The 23770-nt window shown below is 50.6% G+C and overlaps 1 protein-coding gene across 2 annotated transcripts in view; it reads right to left on the reverse strand.

Annotated features, from left to right (window-relative positions):
* Positions 1–23770, reverse strand: part of WDR25 (WD repeat domain 25) — a 141513-nt gene that overhangs the window by 41336 nt on the left and 76407 nt on the right. For both annotated transcript variants that reach the window (XM_073800048.1, XM_073800049.1), the window contains exons 3-4: positions 17995–18142; positions 5017–5147 (exon numbers count right to left, since the gene is read on the reverse strand). In XM_073800048.1, the coding sequence (XP_073656149.1) occupies positions 5017–5147; positions 17995–18142 (279 nt within the window). The remainder of the gene's footprint in view (positions 1–5016; positions 5148–17994; positions 18143–23770) is intronic.

Here is a 23770-nt window from a genome sequence, read left to right on the forward strand (position 1 = left end):
CAGGCGCTCTCGTACGCACAGGAGAGTTCAGAGGCCCTGCTTGAAAGATGACCTCATCCTGCCCCTTTACTATACCACGGGGGAAACCCTTGACTGGGAGAGGCTTGAGTTTAGAGATTTGCCTAAAATCAGCCAGCTAAGCAAGTAGGAGAGGGAGGATGGGAACCCAGGGCTGCTGGATCTCAGGCCAATAAGCACTGGCAGCCCGGAGGGGCTTGGACCCCCGTGGTAACATGAAGGTCAGACCACAGACATCCTGGGTTCCAGACCAGACCCACGTTCAAGCAGACCGTCGGGAGACAGAAGAGTCAGAAGACCCTGCACTGGCAGCACGGGGTCGGCACGAGTAAGCAGGCTCGGAGGGTTCGTGCAGAACACATCCTGCCGACCTGCCGGAAATGAAGCCAGGCGCTCTGCGGCGACAAGGGATGTGATCCACTCATCAAACCAGAGCAGAGAGAGATGGACCAAGAAAAGACAGGGGAACCAAAGAGCCCGTTTGCTGTAATGCACCGGGCTGGACCAGAGAAGTCCAGAATCCCAACATTCATCGTGTGGCTAAGCTTAAGGAATGAAAGTCTATAACTGTAAAGTAGCTTTAAAGTTATCTGTTCCAACTACTCCTCAGACCCGGCAAGAGGCTGTCTGGCCGCACCGTCCTGCTCCAGTGGTGGGCTCAGCTCCATCGTCGGAAACCTACCCCTTACCTTCAAAATGCTGACTCACTTTTAACCCAGCAGTTTGAGTTCTGGGGCACAAGCTGCAGGAAAGAAACTGCAAATGTGGAAAACACTAGATGCACAAACGTGTCCCACAGTGGAATGTATCACAAAGTAGACTGCGATGGTTTGTCTGGAGATTAAAAGAAGAGGGGGAAACGACCCATATACCCCTGACTGAGGCACGGTTCTCTGGAAAAGACATTCTCTGAGCACACGGCTTCCACAGGGTGCCCATAATAGGGTGAGGCACAGGGGCACCCATCTTGTCAGCCAGGTCAGAAGGATCAGTCCCCACAAGCCACAGCGTGACACACACCACAGCCAGATACGTCTTAGCAGGGATGGGCCAGATCCTAAGTATTTTTGGCTTCGCGGGCCATGTGGTCTCCGGTGCAATTACTCAACTCTACCACTGTGGTGTGAAAGCAGCTGCAGCCGTTACACAAATGAATGACAGGAACTGCATTCCGATAAAACTTTATTTACAAAAACAGGCAGCAAGTCAGATTTAGCCCCAGGCTGCACTTGCCGATCCCTGATCTCCACCTTCACATCTATTAACTTTAAATGGCAAACCAAACCAAACAAAAGGAAATGTCCTAAAATCCAACCTCAGGAAATGGCTTAATAAGCTCAACCATCTGAAATTGACTCATTCGATCCATATTTATCGAGTGCCTGCTGTGTCAGACGCGGCCCTGAGCGCTGAGGCTAAAACATGGAGCGAATTAGCCGAGCAGCTGCGTCAGAGGGACGCATTAAACACCTACAAGAGTTCATTTCACTGCGAGGAAAACCCTTGCAATGCTGCGTGAAAAGCAAAATAAGTGTTTTAAAAAACACACAGTGGAAAAGAACAATGAAATAAAAATATTTAAATGTTACTAATGTTTACCTTTGGCTGGCTCAACTACCCCTTCTCTCTGTTTCTATTTGTTTTTTCATATAATCGCATATTACTTTTATAATAATAACAGTCCTTCCGTTGTTTTTAAAAGAGGAAACCCGTCTTGATTTTAAGCTAAGGTCTGTGTCCCTCCTGCAGTTTCCATAGCTGCCCCTGAAGGCAGTCAGAAGACAAGCCGCTCAGCCCTAGGTGTTCCTACACTCACCAGGGAGGGCTGGAAAGTTCAGCACCTGGGACAGAGCCCCAGGCCCCACGGGAGCCCAGCAGGAGGGCAGAGAGCCACCCCAGGTGGCTGTCCACACCTTTCCTCTCTGGTCCTCCTGCTGGGTCCGTACAAGGCACTTGGGCCACACCTATCAGAGGAAACAGAACTGAAGCAGGAAAGAGACTGGTCCCCTGAGTCTGGCTGATGCACATGGAAACAGTCCTTGTGACCCAGCAAGGGAGGACAGGCAGTCAGATTGTTGGTAAAAAGGAAGTAGAAACAAATATTGCACAGATCCCTTTACCCACATTATTAGCTGGGGAGAGACTGGCAAACATGCCGATACCAGTCACAGCAACATCTGCTCCTAATTGCTTCTCCCCCAGCATTCTCAGAACACGTCAGCTGGCGTCTGCCCTAGGAGAAAATCCGATATTTTTAACAAAGTCTTAAATCAGATGGCGTCCTTGATGAGTAATTTCTTACGTGTTTGCTCTTTGAGGCTAAAAACAGCACACCTCTAAGGGACGTGGCTGTCACCAGGGGCTGGTTGATCAGGAGGCCCCGCTTCAAACAGCATGACTAAGAGTTTCTAACTCCAGCAGCACTTTCCAATGTCTTCTTTCATTTATCATGTATTTATATCCCATATACAAGTGTTCAAGTGCTTTTAAAAGTCCACATATCCACTTCTTTACGGGTAACTTTTCTCTCTTTTCCAAATGTTCTTGTTTTTAAAAAGTCTTGTAAAAGAAAAATGTGTGTTTTTTTTAAAAAGAGTACATCTCTCTATGCTCTAATTCTCCCACTTGTTTAGTACTTTAGGCAAAATACCTACGGATAGAACATCCTGTTCTCTTTAAGGAAACTGTCTCTGGTTTTAGGTTCTCCTGCAAACACCAGCAGCCCCTTCCCACAGCCTGGGGGGAAAGCGTCTTTCTGCAGCAGCCGGTCTGACGCACCAACTCGCCTTTCGAATCCGGCAGTGGAGGTCGTGTCCCACCTCCTTCCATCCTGGCCACGCAGAACGGCCTCTGCTCAGTGAAGACCTGATGGGGGGCTGCACCTGCCCAGGATGGGGCAGGAGGCGGCCCTGGAGGGGGATGCCTTTAGGTAGAGGCTTTGGCGCTGCAGATGCAGCAGGCTAGAGCCCTTTGGTGTGGGACCACTGACTCCCCTGAATCCCTAATGGAGGAGGACACTCTCTGACGTTCCACACCCTCTTCTTTCAAGGTCAAGATCAATGCCGGTATCATCATGAACTACCCTGTAGCATCCTAGTGGCTGTGTGCCTCCTTCAGACCAGGGCGGTGCTTCTCAGAGCTTGAAACAGCCATCCTGAAATCACTGAGCCCCCCCAGAGGCAGGAGGCAGTCAGGCTCTTCCCCACTGCCCCTCCCTGAGCCCCTCTGCACCCCTGATCCCAGACCCCTGCTCACAAACCTCCCATGGCTCCCCGCTGCTGATCCAAACCCAGACTCATGGCATTAAAAACCTCTCTGCCCGGCCTGTCCCACTGCCTGGGGCCCACGCCTGGCCAAGTTGAGCAGGCCACTGGCCATGTACACACCTTGTATCCCCCAAGTCGAGCAGGCCACTGGCCCTGCACACACGTTGTATCCCCCAAGTCGAGCAGGCCACTGGCCCTGCACACACGTTGTATCCCCCATCCCGTGTGGCTGCCCTCTGCCTCCGTCCACTCATTCGGTCACCCACGGTCTGATGAGTGCCTACTATGTGCCAGGCACTGTTCTAGGAGCTAGAAGTCAGCAGCAAACAAAACAGACAAAAATCCCTGCCCTGGAAGAGCTTACATTCGAGGGGATGGAGACAAGGCAAATAGACAACGAAAATCCATAGTGTGCCGGGTGATCATAAGTGCTATGGGGAGAAAAGAGGTGGCAGGGGGACTAGTGAATGCAGGGGTGGCTGGCATGGTGGTCTGGGAAGGCCTCACTGCAGAGGTGGCATTTGAGCAGAACCCTGTAGGAGGGAGGGAGCCTCTCCATAGAAAACTGGGAGGAGAGCATTCCAGGCAGAAAGTGCAAAGGCCCTGAGGCAGGACTGTGCTGGTGTGTTCTAGGAAAGGCAAGGAGGCGGGTGGGGCTGAGGCTGAGCAGAGATCAGGAGGCCTTGTGGGCCGCCCTAGGGACACAGCTTTTCCTGTGAGTGAGACCTGAGCCTGGAGGGTTCTGACCAGAAGAGTGACACATCTGACTTCCACTGTCACAGGCTACGCCGGCTACTGTGTTGAGAACAAACCGTAAGGGGTCGGGGGAGGTGGGGGGTGTGGTGGGGGAAGACAGATACCAGAGAGGAAACTACTGCAATTATCTGAGCAAGAGACAACGGCAGCTTAAACCTGAGTTACGACTGGGTTTGCTGATGGTTTGGGTGTTGGGGGGATGACAGGAAGAGTGGAGAGAGGGATGATTCTGATGGTTTGGGCCTAAACAACCAGAAAGATGGAGTTGCCACTTTTTTTTTTTTTTTTTTTTTGGCCACACTGTGTGGCACGCAGTATCTTAGTTCCCTGGCCAGGGATTGAACCCATGCCCCCTGCATTGAGAACGTGGAGTTTTAACCACTGGACCGCCAGGGAAGTCCTGGACTTGCCATTTCCTAAGTTAGGGAAGCAACAGGAGTGGCAGGCTGTGGTGAAGGACGGGAGTGGACATCACTTCTCTATGGGACTGACGGCGACCAGCCTTTAAGCCCCAACGGGAACACTGTCTCCTCCGAGAAGCCTTCCTTACACTGAGCTGAACTGAAAGCTCACCCGCTCTGAATGCCAGCCCCTCCCTCCCCACCACCCCTCCTCTCACTCACATACACACACAGAGCACTTCTCCACCCCACTTATTTGTATCTACATATTATTCCCCTGAGTAATCTGAGGTTGATTCATCTTATAACATCAGGAAGCATTTGCACACAGTAGGTGCTCAACAAATATGTTTAGTAACATGCTGTATAGAATTGCACCTATAGTGCTTTAATAATCTAACAACTCAAGAATGTTCTTTCAAAACATCTAAAAATTATGCTTCCCACTGATTCAATATTAAGTGGTAATTATTCCATCTCAAGGGTCCTATATATAGATGCTGACCCACCCCCAATCATTCAAAATGTCCAGGCAAGCTCTGCTGGAAAGGCCATGTGAGGAAGAGGGGTGTTACCTTGCTGGTCCTTACATCCCAAGCTTTCATTTCAGAGCTGAAGCCGCCACATACGAAAACGTTGTGGTCTCTTGGATGAAATTTCAAGGTAGTGATTCTAAAGTCACTTTGACCACTGAAGAGCTGGGTTCCTACAACACGAAAAGAGAAGAGAGGGTTAGAAACTACTCAGATCACAAACGAAATACCTTGACACTAAGATGCCATCTGATACGGAGCCACGGGAAAGCACAAGCCCACCTGGGCCTGAGGCGGCCAACGGAGACTTTCTGGAAACACAACAGCAGCAGCATTTGCCCTCACTCTCTGGCCACCTGGTACTCAATTAGCTGAATCCCCCCACCCCCAGGGATAAACGAGACGTCTGAATCCACCTTTTAGGTGCTCTGTAAACATCATGCACATCAACTCATTTCAAGCACATAATCCAGTTTGCAGTTGAAAAAACCAAGACTCGGGGAGACTGAATAACATTTCCAGAGCTACACAATTAATTTTGTTAGATTATTTACTGGGAGTCTAAAAACCAAAAGCAGGGGCTTCCCTGGTGGCGCAGTGCTTGAGAGTCCGCCTGCCGATGCAGGGGACACGGGTTCGTGCCCCGGTCCGGGAGGATCCCACATGCCGCGGAGCGGCTGCGCCCGTGAGCCATGGCCGCTGAGCCTGCGCGTCCGGAGCCTGTGCTCCGCAACAGGAGAGGCCACGGCAGTGAGAGGCCTGCGTACCGCAAAAAAAAAACCAAAAAAAGCAGAATGCTCCAAAGTGATTCTTTTTAGGATCAGCATCTTACAGTCACACCCTCATGATAACCCATCGATGGTTTTCCATAGAGCGTGGCCAGTGGGGTGGCGTCAGCGTCTGGGCAATAAATGCGAGTGTGACGTCACAGTGGCTCAGGCCACAGGTTGGAGGGGGTACGTGGACCACCTTTTCTATCTGCCATGAAATGCTGTCAACTGCTCCTGGATGCTGTGCAAACGTCTGCGTGCACACACACACCTCTGCCGTGGAAACTGTCTTCCTGTCACTGAGCTCTCTTAGAGGTAAGCCATAAAAACGCCAGAAATGTCGATCATTTAGAACAGGTCAGACTCGGGGAACAGATCTTTTGTGCTGAGCCCAGGTCTCGAAAGCCAGCATGCTTTCCTCTACACGGTGCCACAGCCCAGGAGGGACAACCTTGAAACCCTTCCCCTGGGCCTGAGGCGGCCAACAGAGACTTTCTGGAAACACAACAGCAGCGGCATTTGCCCTCACTCTCTGGCCACCTGGTACTCAATTAGCTTGAAACCCTTCCCCTGGACATAAGAAGCTGGATACCAATGCAACGCCAAGATCTCAAGCATCACCTCCTCTTACGGGAACCCAGGAAGTACACTTGGTCCTTCAATTCAGAGAGCACTTCCGGAAGGCTGTCCTGCTCTGTGTTTAGGACCACACTGTAGTTAAATGCTCCACCGGCTCACCAGGTAAGGAAATGAAAGGCATCAATTGGTCCTCTCGAGAGTTACAGCAGAAGCCTTGACAAATCCAATTTGCCTAGATCCTTGGTCTCCAAACTTGTCTGACAGTACATCCCAGCCATGAGAAACCCTTAGGCGCATACCGCCAACACGTGTATATTTATTTATGTGCTACTGTACCAGTATATTATGAGTCTAAAAGCAATTACCAAAATAAGAACATTTTGAAAGATGAGACAAGGATAAAACAAACAATATTTTAAAATATATTTTAATATGCCATTTATTAAGAGTATCAACAAACCTCTTGGAAATTATTAAATCAAATGAGTTATAATAATTTTAGTAAGAGCAACAGGACTGAATATGCTTACACTTTTTTAAAATGTAGGGACCTTTTTGTGAGTCAGTGATTTGACAGTAGCCCGGTTACAGCTTAAGTTTACACACTGAACACTGTCAGAGCCCCAAAGCCTCCTTCCAGAGACGTGAGGACCCAGAATGGAAGAGACGTTTACCACTAGCAACAGGGGAGACATTTTCCGCTTCCATCTACCACTGATGCAAAGGATTTTGTGAACAATTTGCTAGTAAAGCTCCAGTTCCCCTAATGTCAAATAATGGCTCCCGCCACTAATCAGCGGGTATTGCTGTATATGCTCCTATTTCTAACAACCTAATTCAAAATCCACTGAAATTTTCATTTACAGGATTTTAAAGCAGGATTAGAAAAACACTGTTCCCAGGTTAACAGTGCTGACACTGAAGTTTTTAATAGGTGACACGTTCACATAGTTTTTGGCAACAAAAATTACAGTGGTATAAACAATTAAAAACATCTGTTTTCAAAGTGTTCTCTCCAAAGCGCAGATTTCTTGGAAAGAGGCTGCTCCCTTGTTCTTTGTTCAAGCATCACCTTTACCCTGATGGATGACTAACTGTGTGGATTTTTTTCTAGTATCTTCTAAGGGCCTACAATTGGCAGTCAGTTGTCATCAGAGAAAACTCTGGAAACACTTGGCTTTTTGTAAATGAAGACTCTATACCTCTTTAAGCTCAACAAGCCCCTTAACTATTTTGCTACAAAATGCAACTCACAAAGATTTCCACGGTCATCCTATGTCATCACAATGCTGTCAAGACCTGGCCAGTTTGGGTCGTTGCACTGACTACGGTGACGGGACTATAGACAGCAGCCTAGCTGTCCGAGCTGAGAGGGCAGTTAAGGCAGATGTGGTTCTCTGCCTGGTGGGATGTTGAAAAGCCATTTCCAACTGGAATGATAAATAGCATTCTGTGGCAAGAGGGACAAAGCTCGATACCCGTTCTTAAATTACAGGAGTATTAAAGAAGGACTGACATGAACAAAGATAGGGAAGACGTGATTCACCCACAGGAAATGAGCTGTTCTAGGGGTAGTAAGGTAACTTCTTAAATTATACTAATATTGCTGTCATAATACTGTTTTTCTAATAAGTAAAGAACTCTTCTATAAAAGCACGAGGAAGATGAGCAGACCTGTCGTATGCTGTGTGCTGTGTCCCTCTCATTAGGTCAAGAGACAAGCAACACTCTCAAGTAGACCAAAAAAATCACTTCCTGAGGAACTGGTCTAATTGGAAACCTGGTATTCCCAGTTCTTATTCTTCTTTTCCTTTCCTGAAACTTGTCTGGGACCCAAACTCTTCCTCGCCTTTTCTGCTACACTTCGGGGTCAGAAAGCAAGCGTGACATGCCCGGTTAGCAAGCCCCCCGCCCAGGGAGGATGGAGCAGGGGGCCGCCCGCCCGTGCGGTACCGCGTGCCCTGGGGATGGGCTTCGTGCCTGCAGCGCTGGCTGCAGGAGCTTCGCTCCAGCCAGGGGGCTGGGGGAGCCACATGGGGGCTAAGGGCGAGGGACTATCACTACATCCCCTCGATGGAAAAGGAGCACAGATGTCGCTGCGACCATCACACCGGCGCAAGAAGGCCCCTGTAGGCCAGAAGTCTTCTCTCCAGACAGATACAGCCGCGCCTAATGCCGACTCCTTGCTCATTTGGAACTCACTGCCAACCCTTAAGTCCAAAAGGAAAAACAAACTCTATATGCCTGGAGAAAAAATTCTCCCTGTTTCTTGGACCATAGCACATACCATATGCTTATTTCAGGAAAAGCAGTGAATTAGCCATGTTTTTTTCAAAAAGTGCCGTGACAGTCTTGCCAATAATGGGGGAAAAAGATGAGAGGAAAAGTGAAAGTCGAGTTGCTAAAAGATAATGACTGGACTTTTTTGCTGAAAAAATGTATTTCTGACTACGTTATTCATCCTCAATCCCCCAAAGAGACTGAGAGAGAATCTATGTCTTTTAAGTACTAAAATTTTCCAGTTAGAAGACAAGCTGTAATTTCTACTTTTTCCTACTTTTACTTGTAATAACTAGGCCTTCACTGTACTTCTTTGTTAAAAGGGACCAAAATGAAATTTTTCCAGTTTTGAATAATAATTACAGATACCTATTGGGAAACACGAGGTAAGGAGGTCTGGGGCGAGACTGTGGCACAGAAATCAGGACCCCAGCCACTGTCACCCAGCAACCTGTTCAAAGTGGGAGGTGATACAGCAGAGGGGTGGGGAGTCACACACACCCGGGTCCCGCCCCAGCTCTGTCACTTCCAGTGGAGCGACCTTGGGCAGGGCCCTTCCCTGCTGTGTCACACGCCCTCATAAACACGCGTCAGTCGGGAGGGCTGTACGGAAAGCATTCTAGAGGGCCTGGCAGACAGCAAACAACAAAGGGGAAAACTCTTACAGTTTGAAAAAAACTAAACCTCAAATTATTGAATTCACCCTTAGTTAAACTGAAAGCTAAAGCCAAGGGATATGAGTTTTTAAGAGCAGGGAACTTGAGAGATTACTGACGTTGAGTTTTTGTTCTGAGGCTATGAGAATACAATGCCTTGGGCTGCCTTTACATTTAGTTAAAGAGATACAAATAAAGGCTGGTAAATATTTATCAGAAACTGTCTTGAAGGTGACAGCCACGCTGGAGGTGAAGGTCCTTTGCTGTCAGATGTGTTCCTACTCTGCAACTTTTCATAAATGGAGTAGCTTTTTTTGTTTGTTGTTTTTGTTTTTTTTAATTTTTCTTTATTTATTTTCTTTATTTTTTTTATTTTTATTTTTGGCTGTGTTAGGTCTTCGTTGCTGTGCGCGGGCTTTCTCTAGTTGTGGTGAGCGGAGGCTGCTCTTCCTTGCAGCGCACAGGCTTCTCACTGCGGTGTCTTCTCTTGTTGCGGAGCACAGGCCCTAGACGCGCGGGCTTCAGTAGCTGTGGCTCGCGGGCTCTAGAGCGCAGGCTCAGTATTTGTGGCACACAGGCTTAGTTGCTCCGCAGCATGTGGGATCTTCCTGGACCAGGGCTCGAACCCGTGTCCCCTGCATTGGCAGGCGGATTCTTAACCACTGTGCCACCAGGGAAGCCGGGAGTAGCTTGTTTATCGCACCCCCTCCTGGGCAATGCTACTTTGAGCACAATGGTTAGTTGTATATAACCTTTAACCGTGAGACTTATCTGGCTTGTTTACATGTTTGTTATGGAAAATTCCATTTATTCACTGCATGCTGCTTATAAGAAACCGAGTTTTAAAATATTTAGTCCACTGACACTGACTTTATTGATCTTGTTCTAATGATCTCAACCAGGATAAAAGAACTGTTCAGACTCTCTTGGAGTTAGGAAAAACCACTTCTTTTCCTCCTTGAATCCATAATGATAGAGATAAACTATAAATCGCCATTAAAACAAAAGCCTGTTTAAGACAGAACGCAGAAACTCAACTGGGTCTCTTGACACGACTAGCGCTGGCAATGCACCGTCACCAATATTGCTGTGATAAGGCAGCTGTAACACTGGCCGCGCTCCTCCTCGGGGAGCCCCCCTCTTTCTCCGGTGGAGACACTGAGCTTCCCAGGGTGACCACCTGCGTGGCCAGGCAACACTGCCTGTCAACCCTAACGCCTCCCCTGTGGGACCCTATGGTCACGAGGGCTCCAGGGCCCTGAGGGGCCTCCTCTGTCCCAGCACGTCTGGCCCCCGGCCCAGCTCCTGGCACGTAAGAAGCACTTGACACAGGTCAGGTGAAACCCAAGTACGGGTCCCCAAGAAAGAGCAGGGAAGCTCATGCCCTCCTCTCCAGAGAGATGGCGCCTATCGCCTCCAGGCCTGCCTGGGGCTTGCACGTGTCATGCCACAACCCTGCGTGGGAGGTGTAATTACCCCATTTCTCAGCGCTGGGGGAATGAGGGATGGAAGCCCAGAGAGGTGAGGCCTCGTCCAGGGCCTTGTGAGTCGGCCACGCTGGGACAGAGGCTGGACCCCTGTGACCCCGGAGCCCGCCCGCGAGCGATTCGTGACCTTTCCTTCCGCTGAGCTCTGCGCGCACATCACAGGCTCGGGAGCCGGTAGGGGAGATGCTGACGAGGGATTGGCTGGTGCTGTCGGCTGGTGGTGATTGAGCTCGTGTTCCCAGGCAGGCGGTGTATGACTCATCCTGTGAAAATCAATATCGTTACACTCATCCTCTGGGAAGTATTCAGCCAGCCGTAAATTTAACCCTCCTGACTCAAAGTTAACGAAGAAAGGAGCTTACTAACTTTCAAATCAAACTCTGTGAATCAGAAACGAGCACCATCTTGGCACGCCGGGCAGAGTCCCGGGGAGGGTCCAGGCCAGAGTCAGACGGGCCCGCGTCTGCACGCTCCCTGTAGGTAAGCTAGCAGCCCCGGGATCCGCCGGCAAGTCTCTCAGATCCGTGGGCTCCTAATACGTGCACTCAGGAGAATAAATCTTACCTTCAGGGCTTGTTGTGAGAATTAGAAATAATGCACATAAGACAGCAAGCCCCAGGCAAACGACAGGCCCGACAGACAGCGGCTGCAGCAGCAGCAGTAGTCACAGCAGAAACAGCAGTAGCTGTTGTAGAAATTTCTTTCATATCAAGTTTGGCCACTGCATTTCATTAACTGGACAAGTCTGAATTTTCCAAAATTAAAAAAAAAAAAAAAAGTTCTCAACTTGCAAACAGGTCCCAAAGGTACAACTTATGTTGGTTTTCTGGGACTCAGAAGTCACCACCAGGACAACGAACAAGCCGTGACTGTGTTTAGCCTCCGGGGTCAGTCAACAGAGGTCGTCCTACCTACAAAGGGAGCCAAACTGCAGTGCAAGCACAATTAAACACACACACAGATAAAAACATCACGTCTGTGCAATAATGGTAATGAATGAAACAGTGCCGTTGATTAAAAACCACCTTTGATTTATCCAGAGGGCTGGCACGAGCTTAACTAGAGGCAGATGACTAGTCAGAGGTTTGTGGAGGCGTGGAAGGACCTCGAAGGCAGGTTCTAAAGTGTGAGATACGGGGCTGGCAGGGGCTTTACTCAAGCTTGGTAACATCTGATTTAATATCCACAACTAGGTCAGCTTCTTACTCCAAAGCTGTATGGAAAGAGGGGGAGAAATCGAGGTTGGGACTGCAGAGAAATACTCCTCAGCGGAGGAGAAGAGCGTGGGTGGGAATGGGGACCGGTGCCCGGGATCAAAAGGGCACAGCCTTGAGAACAGACTAGTTTAAAGGAGGGCTGGGAAAGGGATGCCGGTGAAGGAGCGAGCTTAGGAGAAAGTGGGACTCCACTGTGTAGAGGAGTCTGCGGGGTCCCGCCTGTATCTGTGGGACGGAGGACAGGAGGGCAGGCGGCTGCTCCCAGGGCAAGAGGGCACTGGAGGGGCGGCAGCCAGGGACCGCCATCAGCTCAGACCTCACTGGGGCACAGAGCTCTGCACAGCCTCCATATCTGGATCTAGTAGTAAAACCCCGAGGACCAAAGGAGCAATGACACGAGACGTGCCCACACCCTCGGGAGCTCCATGTCCATGCCCGCTGCTGTCCGCGGGCGCGTGAAGGACACCTAACCGGGTTCCTCTGAGCTGTTCCAGAGAATAGTCATGGTGCTGGAAAGCCTAAAGGCTGGAAAAGCCCAGGCCCCTCTCACCAGCGCCTCCCAGGAGACCCAGGGTCAGGGGGCGGCACCACTCTGAAGGCTTTAGCCCAACAAGGAGCCCCCCTGCCGCCACTTCTCCAAAGCCGAGTGAGCCCCTGACACTCTTCTCCGGGCTTTTAATATGGACGCTTCTCACCCTTCCTCTGACAAGTGTTTTAAAATCGTCAGGGCAAACATTTCTCCTGCTGGGACGGCGGCTGTCGATAGCCGGAGAAGCACCCTTCAGCCAGTCACTTCATCAGAGGGATCAGTCTGGGCGCGCTTTCTTCCCAGAGGCCCCGAGTTATCCTCGGCAGGTGGTGAGCCAGCTGCCCGGGTGAGAGCGGGCTCCCCCGGAGTCGGCTTAAGCAAACTGTTCGGTCACAGCCCAGAAACACACGTGCTTGAGGGTACCCACTCTTGTCCTTGAACAGCCAAAGCCTCTGCCAGTCACACGGGCCGGAGCTGAACTCCAGCTCTGTCACTGCAAGTCATCCAACGCTCCAAGCCTCAGTTTCTGAGCCCATGAAATAGGGATGAAAACACTTCCCCCATAGGTTAGCGTGAAGACTAACTATGTAATAAGCAGAGAGCCTAACATCCACTTATTCATTCTGGCTTGATCCAGGCCAGGCAGGGTGCCAGGAACCAGGGCTACACGGCTCACAGCCTGGCCCACAGGGAGCGCCCAGCCGATTTGTCACTCCCCTTTTCCTTGGAGCATTCCTGTGATGGAGGCCCCAGTCATGATGCAAAAACAAGGGAGACACCAGAAGACACTTCTTGGAAAAGAAAAGTCATGATCATTCATGGGTCCAGTTCCAGTCGGTCACTCGGGCCCACGCACCATGACCCCCACGGAAAGACACAGGGACCCCAGAGCAGAAGGAGCCAGGCAGGGGCGGGGGCAGCAGGGCGCGGGAAGCGGGGTCTGAGTGAAGAGGACGCCCGCTCAAGTGAAAGGCACGTGCCGACCCATCACGAGGAGGAAGCTGCTACCCCGCTCAGGCCATTTTGTCACGGAGCAGCGGAGGACGTAGGAGAGGCTGGGAGACCCTGAAAGGCGGTCTTCCTGCTGGTCTGCCCCCAGACCCACACGTGGGATCAAGAGCGACACCAGGAAGCTGGCTCGGGGGGACCTCTGGGGGCTTTTGGAACTGAGCCACCAAAGCTGCCCCGTTTGGGGACGTGGTCCAGCCACTGCGGCTCTCCGGATGCTCAGAGGAACACGGCTATGATTTCCTACCTTCTGAAGGGCCTTGTGGGGCAGGGGCGGGGAAGGGAAGGGCAGCCTTTGCTGAGTGCTTGCCGTGCAGCAGGCACTCTGGATACGTTATCCCAGCTGTTCCCCTCCATGACCTCAGCTGCTGGGCATTGCTACCCATCTCACAGATGCGGAAACGGAAGTAAAGGAAGCTTCCCCGAGGACGCCCAGCTTGGGTAGGTGGAAGAGCCGTGTCTCCACCCCATCCAAGTTCCTCCTACCACACGGGGCTGCCTCCAGCATCCGGGAGCTGGGACCGGGTGGCACGGCCTGGATGCCCCGGATGGGCTGGACACACGTCAGGAGAGCTGACTGGGCACAGGAAGGAGGACAGGGTGCCCTGCCCATCCAGGGCCCTGGAGGCTCCAGGGAAAGGACCATCTCCTTTGCAGCCAACAAATGCAAAGTTCAAGGCCTCGTGTGCCTCCCAGGCCTTAACAGCCAGGCTGGGGGCGATGGTCTAAGGGGTGGAATCTGCAAGAACCAGTACCACTTAGAACTGAACGAGCTCAAGCTCTTCGGGGGCTTTTGAGGAGACTGGCCGATGTGGTGTGCCGGACAGCTGACTCATAAAGCCGGCGGCACTCGGGGCCCTGGTGGAGTCGAAGACCAGCGCTCCCCGAGGCCGCCTCAGCCTGACGCACCAGAGACGTTTCCTTAGGAAGATTACAGACTGAAATGATAGCACCAGAAATAATTAACCTGTGAGCAGATTTTATTTAAGTGTTGATTCATGGTTGTTCTCTAAGCCAACAGCCCGTCAGAACTATAAATTAACGAGATAAAATGTTGCTGGCCCTCCATATTTCAGGCCGGGTATTGACGTTTTAGAATCCACAGATTTTTAACTGTATTGACTGAGGACACCAGGATAAATGGCCTTGGCGCCAAATTCCCATTAACGACAATGGGCACCGAGTGACTAATTCCCAGAGCGCTGCGGTGAGAACGCCCTGCGCTGCTTTCTCCTGGCGGGGAGTTCTAATTAGATTGAAATGGAACAGCCAAATCACCAAGGGCGGAAAGAGGCAAAGCAAGTGAAAAGGAAGATCAGACTCGGTGACAAGAAAGGACAGAAGTCAAACGAGGCCGAGAGCCACGGGGGCTCCCGCACGCCCTGGGCCAGGTGGGGTGCCGGAATGCGGCGTGGGCGTGCGTGCAGACCCCACTCCGGCGGCCCCTGATGAACCCACCCCCGCCTGGCAAGGGCCTCCTCAGCTCTGCCTCACGTGCACGCACGCTGAGCAGCTGCTCCGAGCCAGGCCTGGCCACGTGACAGAGACACAAAGACCACCTGGATGGGCCCCATCCTCAAGGAGCTCCCACACTAGCCATGGAGATGGACACAGAAACCAAACCTCTCAGTGGCAGAGGCCCCACCCAGGGGTTGGCGGCCTTCCCCAAGGGCAAGGCCAGACCCCTGGACCCTACGCACCAAGCAACAAAGGACATCCAGCACGCTGACCATGGTAGCCCCAGCCCAGGTCCTGTACAAGTAGCTGCTGAAGGAATGAGAGGGGGCCTTCAATAGGCAAATCGGGTGGTGAGCCCATTCCCAGCAGAGGGGTGGGGGGCAAAAGTGCAAAAAAAAAAGTGGCAAAGCCCTGAGGGCCCGGCCATGCTTTCCCTGTCCCACCCAACACACCACAGCTAGAGGAGCAGCTGGGACCGGGCCAGACAATGTTCCCTCCAGCGAGTTCTACCACCAGCTGGGCAGGGCTGCCACATCCCCTCCTGAAGCTCCCCACCCAGCCTCGGGTCACCCCCAGCCCGCTACAGCCACCAGGGAGGCCTGCCCAGGGTGCACATGGAGCCATGATTCTCTCCTGCTCCAAACTCAGCAATGGCCCCTACTGCCACCTGCTGCGGCAGTGCCTAACTGCCCAGGTGAGAGGACTCTCTTCGAACGTCTGAAAATGTCAGAGCCCCCCCCACACTCACTCACTCACACACACACATACACACACACAATGGCAATGTCTGCTTAACATCTGTTGATTGAGAAGATAGATCATGACAAAGGGCCGCTAGGAATCCATTAATGTTATCAAATGAACTTGTATTTGATTAACACGACAGCATCACCAGCATGTGAGAAGCATCCCTTCTCCACTCTTGGGCAGGCAGTGCAGGTACCCATGGGTGCTCAGTGACACTGGACTGGGGAGCGGCATCTGGGGAATGCACACCCCACAGGCCAGGAAGCGCGTGGAGCCCGAGCTCCCCTTCCTGCACCCCCAAACTCACTTCCCCCAGCTCCCTGCACCCCACACTTCCACACACACCACGTGGTTCATGTTCCTGAACTCCGTCCTCATTCCATCTGCTGAGAACCCACTTCCCTCCCCCTCCCCAGCCCCACTCCATCCTGATTCTCTGTCCCCCAGTTCCTGCCTCAGCTTGGGTCCCACTTCCTCCAGGAAGCCTTCCTTGATCTCCCAGGCTAGATGTCCTTGCGGTTCCTATATCTCTCTCCATCACTGTACCCTGGGACTCTCTGCAATTCTGTCTCCCTCAGTGGATGTGAGCTCCTCCAGGGTGGATCCTGGGACTTATTCACCTCTGTGTCTCCAATACCGAGCACGGCTTATTGGACACACAGGTAACAAAGTATAACAGTCAGGCAGCTGGCTTCGGAGCCTGGCAGACCTGTGTGCATCCTGGTTCAGCCACTTCCTGGTTGTGCCCCGTGCCTGTGTGTGACGAGGGGATTCCGGTGGTGCCAGTCTCAAAGGGTGAATGGGCCCTCACCCCACATGTTAAGCTGCAGAGGAATGCCTTGCACACAGTCGGTGCTCAGTGACAGTACCTACTGCTGGCACCAGCGACCCAACTGTCACCGTCACCCAGGGCACCAAACCCCCTAAGCCTCGACTCCCTCTCAGAGGGGCTCACAGGAAGAGCGTGGTCTTTGTTGCCAAAAAGAACACCGTACACTCAGCACTGTGTAAAGGGCCCAGGGTTTGCAGCTGCACGGACGTGGCTCCAAACCCCCACCTGCCCTGCACCACTGGAGGCCCTGAGCCAGTCACTCGGCCCTTGCAGCCTCAGTCTAGTCGCCTGTGAAATGGGGATAACAATGGCTGGCAGGATTGAAATGTGTGCAAAGCCTGTGGCACAGTACCAGCCGCCGACACAGCCAACAGCCTGGTCAACACCCCACTGACGGCACACGGGGCCCAGCCAAAGGAGCTGCATGGCCTCAAAAGGGTCGTCCCTCAGTGACCCAGCAAGAGAGGAGGACACTCCAGGTAGCAACAAACCCGCTGCATCCAAGCTGCGGGGCGGAGCTGGGTGGCTGGACCCCGGAGTGATCACCCCCTGTTTGCCAGGCTCTGGGAGAGGCACGGACCCCAGGACCACCACAGCTGGGCCAGGCAGGCAGGGGCTGCCTGAGGGCTCGAGGGACGCCCCGGGCACTGGTGTGAACCCAGGCCTCCCCTCCTGGTGCTGGCAGCGATGCCCAGCAGAAAAGTGACCCAGGAGGAACCCAGGGAGGAAAAGGCAACGTGGGCGCTGAGGGCAGCCGGCCCGGGGGTCAGGGGCAAGGCTGGAACCCAGGTCTGCGCTCGCTGGCTCTGTTCTCGCCCGAAGCACAGACAGGCCCCCGCTCCAGGGCTGTGGCGGGATTCGTGCTCAACGTGCCGGCTGCATCGGAATGCCGGGGAATGGAAAGTTCCTCCCACTGACTCCTCTCTCCTCCTCGCGCTGCTTGTTGAGAGCCCCCTTAGGATTTAGCCAGCGCGAATCCATCTCGCCCAAATGCCTTTTCAGTGTGGGCATGAAAGCAGAGCTCATTTGCTGGCTTTCCGTACGAGCTGGAATCATTCCTTACAGCCTTTCAGCGACAGTGAATTGACAGGAATTCTAAACTGATTCCAACCAAAGGACGCTGTGATGAAGCTAAACCTATCTCAGTACAAATTGCATGTCAGAAGTTGATTAAAAAGCCACCTCTATCCAGCTCCACAGGTTGGGGCTGGGACAACCTTGGGACTCTGTCCTCCGGGCAGGTTGGCAGAGGTCCACTGTGAAGCCTACGGGCCAGTCTCGGTTTCAGGCAAACAGCCTGGAGACAGGCTTGCCGAGTATGAGTCTCCCCTCGTCCCATCTGCCCCTGCCCTGAAACCGTCTGCAGCTGGCGGCTGCAGAATCCCCCTCCCAGAAACCTCCCCAGTGAGAAAGGCGCCAACTCGGAGGAGGGGGCGCCTCGGGGTAATGAAACACACCTGTTTCGAGGTCTGTTAGGTGCAGGGCGGAGTCGAAGCCACCACTGAGGATGCGCTGGCCACAGGGGGACCACCGGGCGGCCCGCACTGCCTCACTGTGCAGGGAGTAGGTCTGCAAGCAGCTTCCCGAGTCCACGGCGTTCCACACCTACGAGGCAAACACAGCGCCAGATGTCACAAGCGGGGGCCTGATCCTGGGGGCTCAGCTCAGCCCCTGTGCACGGGGAAAAGGCTCTCACAGTGGAACTAGATTCCCAATATTTTACCATCAAAGCAACATCTAGATGTTAAACTTCTCTTCGTGGAAATGTAATAAGGCCTTGGGACTGGCAAGTCGAGGGGGAGACTTTCACAAAATTTTTTCTGGGGGTTAAGGGAGCTCACAAGGAAACAGCATGTCCTGTGTTCTGCCGCTCACCTGCCCAGCCCTTCACACCTGATTCACACCTGCTCACCACCAAAAAGTTCCAGCCCAGCCTCACCTGCACCTCTGACATGTGTCCTCCGAGACAGGACTTTCTGAGACCTGTAGTGGATGCCGCACCAGGCCAGGCTACCTGCACGGGTCCCGCTTTAAGACTAAGATCCAAAATAGAGTCTGCCACACCTGTGTTTGCAACCAGGCAGAGCAGATCTCTGCCCGAGGGGCAAGCTGGCCTTTTTTCTGGGAGAGAAAGTACTGCCCCTCACTCCCCTCTGCTTTCCCTGGGGAGCGAGGCTTGTGGCAGAAAGCCCTATGTATACTTAATGACCTCTGAAATGTGTTTTTAGGCCCTCAAGTATAGAACTGTACATTCCAAGGGCCAGGACCACTTGTGCATGAAAGGGCTGCGTTCGGCTTCCCACCGGCTCTCCCAGGAAACTCTGCCGACCACCACACACCCCAGGGAAAGGCCGGCAGGCGAGGAGCCCAACCAGGCTGGCCCAGGGCCTGGCACGCGGAGGTGCTCAGCAGTGCTACTGTCCTCCCTTGGTGTCACTGCTGGCAGAAAGGGATGCTCTCACCTGCCATCCAAGGTGGGTCAGAGGACTGAACACAGAAGCAGGAAGGCACCCACAGGGCCTCCTGTGTGATGCTTCCAGCCTTGAGACTTGGCTGAAGCTTGGCCTCTTCAGGCCTCAGTCTCCTCGTCCATATAATGGGCATAAGAAGAGCCCCGTCCCAAGGGCAGTGGTGAGGAATGAGCGAGGGCTGGGCACACCGCACCGCAGCTGGAGCACAGCAGGAGCCACGGCGCCGGAGGCTGTGCTTCTTGAGGCAGGTAGTGCATGCGGTTCTTAACAGCAGGATTCCCTGACCCTCTCTTATTTCCTTGATAAGAGTAAACCCAAAGCGTGCCCACACAGATCCACAAACTGGATGTGAGAGATAAGCTCCCCTTTCAAGATGAGAAAGTTCACCCCACCACATCCTGAAGGTTCTCAAAATGCATAGGATGAGAGCTCTGAACGCGTATTTCCCGGGCATACGGAAATGTCTAAGATTAAGAAAACAAGAGGTCAAGGGTAGCCTTGAAAGAATGGTAAGACAGCTCAGTTCCTTTCTTCCTAATTAGGGGTCAACAGCTGGGGTTTCAGACTGAAAAGCAAAAAGTAGCAACATTTACATTTAGAAATACGAACAGAGGTAACAGAGGAAAGAGCCAGAAGACTTCAAAGTGAAGTGAGAATTCATGGCAGAAACGCAGAGCACAGGGAACTGCTGTTCTCTCAAAACGATGTGCAAGTATGACTTGAAAGGAAAAAATAAAGTAAAATGAATGAGCTAGATCTACAGGGTTAACTTGGCTAAACAGTGAAAAGATAATATTGAATACATAAGACAAGCGCATATATGCAGTACGATGCCATCTAAGTTTTAAAAACACATGGAACACCACCTCACACCCAGCAGAATGGCTTCTATCAAAAAAAAAAAGAAGAAGATATGTGTTGGCAAGGAGGTGGAGAAATCAGAACCTTTGTACATTGTTAGTGGGAAGGCAAAATGGTCCAGCCACTAGAGAAAACAGCAGAGCAGAACTTCAAAACATTAAGCATAGACTTACAGTGTGATCCAGCAATTCCACGTGTGTGTATGTGCTCAAAAAATTAAAACCAGGATCTCAAAGAGATATCTGTATCCCAATGTTCACAGCTGCATTAGCCACAACAGTGAAAATGTGGAAGCAACCCAAGTGTCCACTGATGGATAGATGGATAAACAAAATGTGATATATATATACATATATATATATATATATACACACACACAATGGAATATTACTGTCTTAAGAAGAAATGAAATTCTGACACAACCCACCACATGGATAAACCTTGAAGACAACACGCTAAGTGACATAAGCCACTCACAAAAAGACAGAAAGTATAATTCCACATATGTGGGGTCCCTGGCGTAGTCAAAATCATAGACGTAGAAGGTAGAACGGCGGTTACCAGGGGCTGCGGGGAGGGGGAAATGGAGACTTTTTAATGGGGACAGAGTTTCAGTTTTGCAAGATGAAGAGTTCTGCAGGTGGATGGCGATGACGGCTGCACAACCATGTGAATGAATGTACTCAATGCCGCTGAACCTACACTTAGAAATGGCTACGCTGGTAACCCTTACGTGTATTTCACCACAATTTTAAAAACACACATGAAGCAAAACTCTATCATGTTTCTTTGTGTACTTGTAGTCAGACTATAAAAAATATGCTTGGAGAGGGGAGAGGGAGAGGGGCAGGGTTGGGGGATGGGAGCTGTGAACACTACACTGTATTTCCCCTAAAGAGAGGCAAAGAGAGCGTGAGAGGGCTTCCCTGGTGGCACAGTGGTTGGGAGTCCGCCTGCCGATGCAGGGGACGCGGGTTCGTGCCCTGGTCCCGGAAGATCCCACATGCCGCGGAGCGGCTGGGCCCGTGGGCCATGGCTGCTGAGCCTGTACGTCCGGAGCGTGTGCTCCGCAACGGGAGAGGCCACAGCAGTGAGAGGCCCGCGTACAGAAAAAAAAAAAAAGAGAGAGAGCGTGAGAAAATGAATGTGCTCCAAAGCAAATATGCCCAAATGTCCCCATCTATTAAAGTCATTCATTTAATCATTCATTCAGCAAACACTTCCTGGGTACCTGCTATCAGCTAGGTGTTGGGAAAGGAGGAGAAGGAGGTGGTGGGGGACGAGGAGGGGGTGGCTCATAACCCTAATCAAAGACGGAGGAAAAAAGAGACCTTAAACCCGGTGGCACCAAGGCCGAAAGCAGCAACCAGAGAGGTCTGAGTTCCTGGCCACGGCCTCCTAAATCAGCCGCGGAGACATGTTTAAGGAAATCCATCAATCCGTAAATTATCCAGTAACTCCCCTCTGAAATGAAAAATGCATACTTGGCTCTCCTGGTTGATATATACACAACGATAGCATCAGAATCAATGCACCCCAGTCAGCCACTTCTCAAAGTAACCAGGGTGAGGGAGAGAAGAATCTTTGCTAATCGCTCTCCCTAATTGAATTTAATGTTTGCTGTCAGGTTTTAAAGATTAATTCCCAAGCACCGCGCAGCCTGAAGTGTGTACCTTTTTTCAATTAAGTAATTAGAGAGCCCAATCTGCCTTCATGGAATTAAGGAGTTAAGTCTTCTGTCACATGTGCTAAGATGACTTGCTGTATTAACTGGAGACATTCTACGTGTCCAACAAAAGTCAGGTTTAGAAAGAACATGACAAGTGAAATGTGGTGCAGGTGCACGTTCACTGCAGTTTCCGTGTTCTGCTTACTGAGACATGGCCCCACCAGGAGTTCCTAACAGTCTCTCAAGACCTATAGCTTTAGCCACGGGTCACCTTCTCTCTGCCTACCTGCCTGGCTTTTGTTTTTTACTGGGTTGGCCAAAAGGTTTGTTCAGTTTTTCCCATAAGATGGCTCTAGTAGCGCTTAGTTGTCTTTAACTTCATTCAAAACGATTTTGTTAGATTGTATGTGACAGCTGTCATATCAGCGTGCATTTATAAAAAAGACTTATCGACACATGCACCCCAATGTTCACTGCAGCACTATTTACAATAGCCAGGTCATGGAAGCAACCTAAATGCCCATTGACAGACGAATGGATAAAGAAGATGTGGTACAATGGAATATTATTCAGCCATAAAAAGGAATGAAATTGGGTCATTTGTAGAGACGTGGATGGACCTAGAGACTGTCATACAGAGTGAAGTAAGTCAGAAAGAGAAAAACAAATATCGTCTATTAACACATATATGTGGAATCTAGAAAAACGGTACAGATGAACCGGTCTGCAAGGCAGAAACAGAGACATAGACATAGAGAACAAATGTATGGACACCAACGAGGGAAAGGGGGGGTGGGATGAACTGGGAGATTGGGATTGACATATATACACTAATATGTATACAACAGATAACTGATGAGAACCTGCTGTATGGCACAGGGAACTCTACTTCACTTCGCTGTACGGTAGAAACTAACACAACATTGTAAAACAGCTATACCCCAATAAAAATAAATACATCAAAATTGGTGAATTTTTGTGTTGCCATTTTAATATTGAAGATGGAAGAAAGAAAGCAACATTTTCGGCATACTATGCTTTATTATTTTAAGAAAGGTAAAAATGCAACTGAAACACTAAGAAAGATTTGTGCAGTGTATGGAGATGATGCTCTGACTGATTGAACATGTCAAAAGTGGTTTGCAAAGTTTCATGCTGGAGATTTCTCGCTGGACGATGCTCCATGGTCAGGTAGACCAGTTGAAGTTGATACCAATCAAATCGAGACATTGAGAACCACTCAGGAGATAGCTGACATACTCAAAGTATCCAACTCATGCGTTGACAATCATTCGCACCAGCTTGGTTATGTTCATCACTTTAATGTTTGGGTTCCACATAAGTTAAGTGAAAATAACCTTCTTGACTGCATTTCCACATGTGATTCTCTACTTAAACATAACGAAAATGCTCCGTTTTTAAAACAAATTGTGATGGGCGATGAAAAGTGGATACTGTACAATGATGTGGAACAGAAGAGATCGTGGGGCAAGTGAAATGAATCACCACCAACCACACCAAAGGCCAGTCTTCATCCAAAGAAGGCGATGTTGTGTGTATGGTGGGGTTAGAAAGGAGCCCTCTATTACGAGCTCCTTCCAGAAAACCAAACGATTAATTCCAACAAGTGCTGCTCCCAGTTAGACCAACTGAAAGCAGCACTTGACGAAAAGCATCCAGAATTAGTCAACAGAAAACGCATAATCTTCCATTAGGATAACGCAAGACCACATGTTTTTTGATGACCAGGCAAAAACTGTTACCGCTTGGCTGGGAAGTTCTGATTCATCCGCCGTACTCAGCAGATATTGCACCTTTGGATTTCCATTTATTTCAGTCTTTACAAAATTCTCTTAAGGGAAAAAATTTCAATTCCCTAGAAGACTGTAAAAGGCACCTGGAACAGTTCTTTGCTCAAAAAGATAAAAAGTTTTGGGAAGATGGAATTATGAAGTTGCCTAAAAAAATGGCAGAAGGTAGTGGAACGAAAGGGTGAATATGTTGCTCAATAAAGTTCTTGGTGAAAATGAAAAATGTGTCTTTTATTTTTCCTTAAAAACCGAAGGCACTTTTTGGCCAACCCAATATTATAAAACAAATACAATCTCTGTAAAAAATACTCAAATTATACAAAAGTGCAAAAAGTAAAACCCCATAGGAACCAACAACAGGATGGCTGCTTCTCTGATTACATTGTAAATAAGTGTTCTGCAAAAAATTTTTCAAAACAAA

This window comes from Tursiops truncatus, chromosome 2 (genome assembly GCF_011762595.2).
Source record: "Tursiops truncatus isolate mTurTru1 chromosome 2, mTurTru1.mat.Y, whole genome shotgun sequence".
NCBI classification, from domain to species: Eukaryota; Metazoa; Chordata; class Mammalia; order Artiodactyla; family Delphinidae; genus Tursiops; species Tursiops truncatus.